Source organism: Chenopodium album, chromosome 27 (genome assembly GCF_948465745.1).
Source record: "Chenopodium album chromosome 27, dcCheAlbu1.1, whole genome shotgun sequence".
Taxonomy (NCBI): Eukaryota; Viridiplantae; Streptophyta; class Magnoliopsida; order Caryophyllales; family Amaranthaceae; genus Chenopodium; species Chenopodium album.
Genome location: NC_137860.1, coordinates 32,089,382 through 32,095,381, shown reverse-complemented (window position 1 = coordinate 32,095,381; position 6,000 = coordinate 32,089,382). Strand labels below are relative to the sequence as shown.

Below are 6,000 nucleotides of genomic sequence, written 5' to 3'. Positions count from 1 at the left end.
AACATGCCCTTAATTTCCTTCTTTCATAAAATATTCATTTCAGTTCAGTTCAGCTCCAATCAGTTAAGTTTCGTTTAGTTTAGTTCAGCTCAATTCATTAAATATGAACAGGCTCTTATATTAATATTGTACTTCTGACCAAAATTCATAAACTTTGCCTATCAAATTTAATTTTATAGAAGCTAACCCACGCCTTTCGGATTATTAAAATCGAATCTAAACCGAATTTGAATTCAATTTAATCCAATTCAATCTAAACTGAAATAATTCGATTACGGAAATTGTATAGTATAACTCCTATAACTTATTTCACTTACTTAAGAAAATTTAATTTTATAGAAGCTAACCCACGCCTTTCGGATTATTAAAATATTCATTTCAATTTTGGGTTCGGTCTAGGTGGTGGTGGATGGTTTCAGTGATGTTGGGTGGTGGTGGTGGGTGGTTTGGGTGATACTTGGTGGTGTCAGTAGTGGTGGTGGGTTAATGTTTTAATTTAATTAAGATTGAATTTTTTTTTAGTTGGATTAATAGTTAAGCATATACCCTTATTTTTCCATAATAAAGCTTTCAATCTTTTGCCTTGGTTTGCGTAAAGTTGTCCTTTGTTGTGACTAAAATGAACCGGAGGTAGTACTTGATTTCATGTGTTTGGTTTCATCTAGAATGATAGTTTTCCTTTTAATTTTAAACCTAAAGATATGAGTATGAGCCATACCCACCTCCCTCTCGGGTTTTAAAAACCCTTACCTTGAGGGTTTGAGGTATGGGTTTGAAAAATAAAATTTCAAGAAACAAACACGGGTTTTGGTCATTCCAAATCCATACCTTATACCTAATATGTTGAACCAAACACCCCTTTAATCAAATTCAAACTTTTTTTTTTTCAGACATGAATCAAATTCAACCTAATATGCACTATTTCCCCCAATTTGGGCCTGAAATTTATCAAATTCAAGCGACATTGTTGTAATATCAATTTTCAATGCTTTCTGGGAATGCTCAACTTCGATGTTGCTCTTCATTTCCGCTTTTCGGACCAAAATTTCGTCTTCTCTCGCCGTTTTTAACGCCCAGGTAGTCGATACAGAGAATTTTCTCTCTCCAAATTCCTCTTTTCCCCTTAATTTGTTTAGCAAAATTACAAAAAATGTATTTTAATCGATAAAAGATCTTGTTTATATTTGATTATTTGTTTGCAAGCTTGGATTAATTTAATATGGCATTAAAAAAATTGAAGTTTTTCATGTACATATAACCAATTCAATTATTAAATTTGCCATTTTTTTTTTGTTTTTATTCAATTGCACTGTAACGAAGAACCATAATGCAGCATTTGGGAATTGTTTGTGAAATTTGTTGCTAAATTTCTCCACATTGTCGTTAATTTGTGAAAGACCCTTGATGTACGTGAATTGTTTGCTGCATTGCTCTAGTCGTGAGCTTAATTAATGTGTGTTTGAATTGAGCTAGTTTTTGTGTAAATTTGTAATTGTGAATTGTAAATAGTAGCGGTCAAATCTACCCTAATTCACATGATTAATCTTATCGTACATTGTTGCTTGCTATGATTGTGTTTGTGTGGTATTGATTGGAATGTCGCAATGCGATATACCTTGACTTAAGTGAGGATGTTTTCGTGATGATAATCCAGTGAGTATACTTTTTAATTCGATGTTATGAATTGTGAAGGGGGCATAGGATAGAGTTATGATTGTTGAAAGATAGTTCATTGGTTTATAATATAAATCAATAGTTTCAAATCTCTTCCTTTATAGGGTGTTTTAGAAATTCAACATTTCTGGTGCCCTCTCACTGCACAAGAAACACACTTGTTTGGCTTTCTATTCCGACAATATGCCTTCTATAGAGTTCCTTGTGGAAAGTAGAAACAACTGAAAGGAAAGGCGAAGATAGCTGATTTCCTGACGCATATGTTTTTGGTTATTTAAGCTGATATAGAATTGCTGGATTTCATTACTTTGCAATTGTTTGCTTGGTGGAAGTAAAGAGGTGCAAAAGGAACCGAGTACAAGAATAGCAACTGATTGTAGTAAGCTTAGCTGACAATTTCTTCAGATGGTATATTTTTGGTTGTAGAGACTAGAGACAGTGGGCAATGTCTTAAGTCTAGTATGCTAGGTTACGTTGATGCAGATCTGGCTCTTGAGTCATAGTGATTATTCAGAGACATGAAAGCTGGTATTGATACTGTGGTGACGAGTTGAATTAGGGGTGAAGAAATGGCATGGTGCTTCTCCCAAAGGTAATCCGAGACAACTTATGACACCAAATATGAAGATGGTGAGGGACAATTTCTGCCATTGACGTGGTGAGTTGAGTCATTAGGCTGGGTCTTGCACTCTATCCATGTAATGTCATGGCGATTTGTGGTTTGATGGTTGTTCAAGCAGTCGTAACATTCTGAATAATAATCGCTGCTGTTACGCAAGGATAAATTTCATAGTGCTCAAAATTGCTGTCTATAGTATATTTAAGATAAATGAACCTGCAACTATTAGTCTATAACCCATTCTATGCAACCTCTCCTCGCTCCCTAAACTCTCCTATATTGGAAGGAAAGATCAAGTTTACTGTATATTATGTTTCCTGACATTCCTCACAATTTTGGCATCTGACTCCCATATTAGGCCGAGGTATCATACTGTTCTTATCTATTATAAAGAATAAGATTCAAGAATTTAATGCAACTATCCTTCCCATGTATTATCGAATTGTGAAATCTCGGATATCCAAAGGATTGACCATTTTAGCATTCATATGAATTTTATTCGTCATATTTTCTCTTTCTGTTTTCTTAATTTTCCATTTTGTAGATTTTATTGTCATCTCTAGTTTTTGTTGTAAGCTGAATTTTCTGATTGACACTGGTACAGGATCATCAAGGAGGTTGGCTTTCCAAGTACTCTGCCACTGCAGTGGTCGGAATTGCAGTTGCAACTTTTCTTTGGAGGCATGCCTGGATAAGGTACAAGGTTTTCATCACAGCCCTAATTTTGTTGCTTTGACAATAATTATCACTGATACATGTTTGGATCTTAAGACTTTGAAGATAAATATTAAATACCCTCAGTATAAATTACTTTGATAATTATTTGACTTTTTTGCTTCATTTACCAAACCTTTAAATTCAGAGGAGCTCTAATTTCATTTGTAAGCTTCACTCACATAATTTTTTTTTTTTTTTTTTGAGGAACATGTATGTGGTTTGATTTGAGATGCCTCTATCTCCTGTAAATAAAGAAGAAAAAATTTTCAAGCTAAAAATTCCAAATGCGTGCAGCACCTAAGTTGAACATGTGAAGCACCTAAGTTAAACAGTTGAATTGGCATGAATGATTATGCTGCCTTATGCTCGCATTGGAGTGTTTTTTTTTTTTTGATGTAGATGACTATATATAATTATATTTCAACTTATTAATATTATAGTTAATGAAATAATAGTATTAGACTATTAGATCACCTAATCTTTGGCAAGCCAAGATTTCCTTCAAACCCCATTTACAAGCGCCAACTTCAAATTCCCCTAAGCATCGTATTGTATGTAGACAAGATTGAATACATTAGAATCCATAAAAACCCATCTTGTCTGCAACATATTAGGATGGACTTTAATGATTGAATATTCGTAATAAAAGCATATAGACCAGCACTATGCAATTAACACACAATTAACAGTAAAAAACACAATTGAAGTAGTATCTCCATTTTATTGATCACAACAGCACCACAGCAGAAATTTACCCCTTCAAACTCTTACCACAATTCTTAAATCACATGCCTGATGGAAATATCTCAAAGATTGGCATTGCCAAATCTTAGGTGATTACTGTAATTATATTACCTATAATATCAATTAGTTGAAATTTAATTGTATAAGGTCACTTGCATTTAAAAATATAGTCATTTGCATAAAAGAAAAAGATAAATTAATAAAATTAATTAGGTGTTTATATATTTGATTTCATATTTATAATATTAATAGTATATGTAACCTGTGCAATGCACCTAAATTAGAGGGTCCGTATGTACCTGTTCAGAAAAAATTAAATAAACATGAAGCCGCCTGTTGGAGTTTTGCTGCCTACATTTTATTGCCACGTAAAACATCATGTGTCTAGCAGTCATAAAGAAATTAAACTGTCTGTTTTGTCTTGCTCATTTTTCCAAGTGTAAAACCAGATGAGATCAACCAGCTGCTATACTTATCTAAGAAGCTACACTTCTCACTAATCAACTCCAACCTCAGAAGCAATCCAAAATCTTGCAAAGAAGACCCATTAAGCACTTAGTAGAGCTGTTCCCAATAATCTTGCTATGAAGCTTTGTAAAGTTGACATCATTTACTGACAATCAAATTATTTAACGATAGAAAATGCTTCTCCTTGTGCTATTCACATTGAAACTAATTTTGACCATCTTCACAACACCACGTGTCTGCTAAATCACATATGAGTAAGCTTTGGCATGTTGTCATTTGAAAGGTTGAAGCTATCCTTGCATTTGTGCCTTGGTAAATTATAGTAGGCTACTTGAAGGTGGATTTGATGGGGGGTTCCTGAGACAAATTCTCCAGAACAGGGGAATACGACTTAATCATAAAAACATATTTTTTTTCAAAACAAAAAGTGGACGTTATCTTATTTTTCGGGATCATTTGGATGTAATATTAGTTGACTTTGTTAGCACTTCATTTTTTTTTGATTCTGGTTTCCAAATGTTGTTTCATGATCTCACAGATGGACAAAACATCGCAGGATCCAAGATTTGCATGAGATCAGTACCTCTGAGGGTGCAAGGCCGACTAGTGAAAATTCCGAGCTGCACTGTTGCTGTGGGCTTCCAGCCAAATTGAGGATGTCAAAAACTTTGAGAAATCCCTATAGATTATTCTATAACTGCCCCAAGAATGTGTTTCATCATGTATGTGCTCTATATCTCAACCCTAAGTGTTCAATTCTTTTGAAGAAATTTATTTATCAATTCATAATTGTAGCTTTCTTTTTGACTTTATTGCAGCAATGTGAATATTTTCATTGGTCTGATGAGTTATCAGCTAGTGTAGAAAGAAGTAGAACAGAACTTAGTTTTCTTCGGAATGAGTGTATTCGGCTGCATAAGAGAATAGCATATGTTCAGTCTCGGCGAGAAAATGAAAGAGCTTTGTGGGAGGTAGAAAGGTCAGAGCTAAGATCAGAGGTAGCTTCAGTTCAAGCAGAGCTAGATGATATAAATAGTAGAGTTCAACCCTTGTATGAGTTAGATAATATGCCTCCTGTAGATGAATCATATGCCATAAAGGCGGAGAATGATGGAGCAATAGATATAGAAATTATATAGGAAATGAGGAGAGCTCAACATACTTGCTCATCTTAGTGTTCTGCTTTGATCTTTCATGTACCCGAAACTGCTTCTGCCATTGACCCTCTGATTTTTGCAGAAAAATGTATTTGTAGTCTGAGTCTTTTAGCAGAGGGAAGCGTTTTAGGGTTTATGCAGTTTCATGTAGATAGCGCTAATTTGGTTTGCTTGTAAAAAATTTTCACAATACATATTACATAGAATGATAGTAATTTAATCTACCAATCTACATGGGCTGTCAATCTGCCATGTTTGTGTATTGCTTTATCACGTACAACTTAATTTAATCAGATGTTCGTTACTTGATGTTAAATATGTGTGTTAGAGTTACTCACCTAGTCACCTTGCACGACTTTATAAAATTTGTTATTGCCTTTTAGCTCTGGTAAGAAAATCTAGCAATATGTTTAAGAATTGTATAACCTTCCTACAAAAAACTTATATCAAGACTCATCACTGTTATATATATAGGGTGTTATATATATAGGGTTCCTTAGTCAGTGTTATAGGGCCATAGGGGTTACACGTCAGGGGTTACTTAGTTAGTATTATAGGGGTTTGTTCTTTTATAAGTGGCCACATGGTGTGGTCAACCACACACGAGACGGATTGCTTTGT

General features: G+C 34.2%; 1 protein-coding gene across 2 annotated transcripts; it reads left to right on the top strand.

The window, feature by feature from the left end:
* The first annotated feature begins 738 nt into the window (after window positions 1-738).
* Window positions 739-5,558, top strand: LOC145619337 (uncharacterized). 2 transcript variants are annotated; one of them, XM_081674014.1, is made up of 4 exons: window positions 739-1,077; window positions 2,898-2,989; window positions 4,779-4,944; window positions 5,041-5,558. In XM_081674014.1, the coding sequence occupies exons 1-4, from the start codon at window positions 1,012-1,014 to the stop codon at window positions 5,359-5,361; spliced, it is 645 nt and encodes a 214-aa protein (XP_081530140.1). In that variant the 5' UTR covers window positions 739-1,011; the 3' UTR covers window positions 5,362-5,558. The 2 variants fall into 2 exon arrangements, with proteins under 2 accessions (XP_081530140.1, XP_081530139.1); XM_081674013.1 differs by having other exon boundaries at window positions 4,761-4,944.
* The last annotated feature ends 442 nt before the right edge of the window (window positions 5,559-6,000 follow it).

Coding starts and splice junctions, on each gene's coding strand:
- LOC145619337 (XM_081674013.1), top strand. CDS start 1,012: ATGTTGCTCTTCATTTCCGCTTTTCGGACCAAAATTTCGTCTTCTCTC. Junction 2,990..4,760: donor TGGAGGCATGCCTGGATAAG/GTACAAGGTTTT, acceptor ATGATCTCACAG/ATGGACAAAACATCGCAGGA. Junction 4,945..5,040: donor CCAAGAATGTGTTTCATCAT/GTATGTGCTCTA, acceptor ACTTTATTGCAG/CAATGTGAATATTTTCATTG.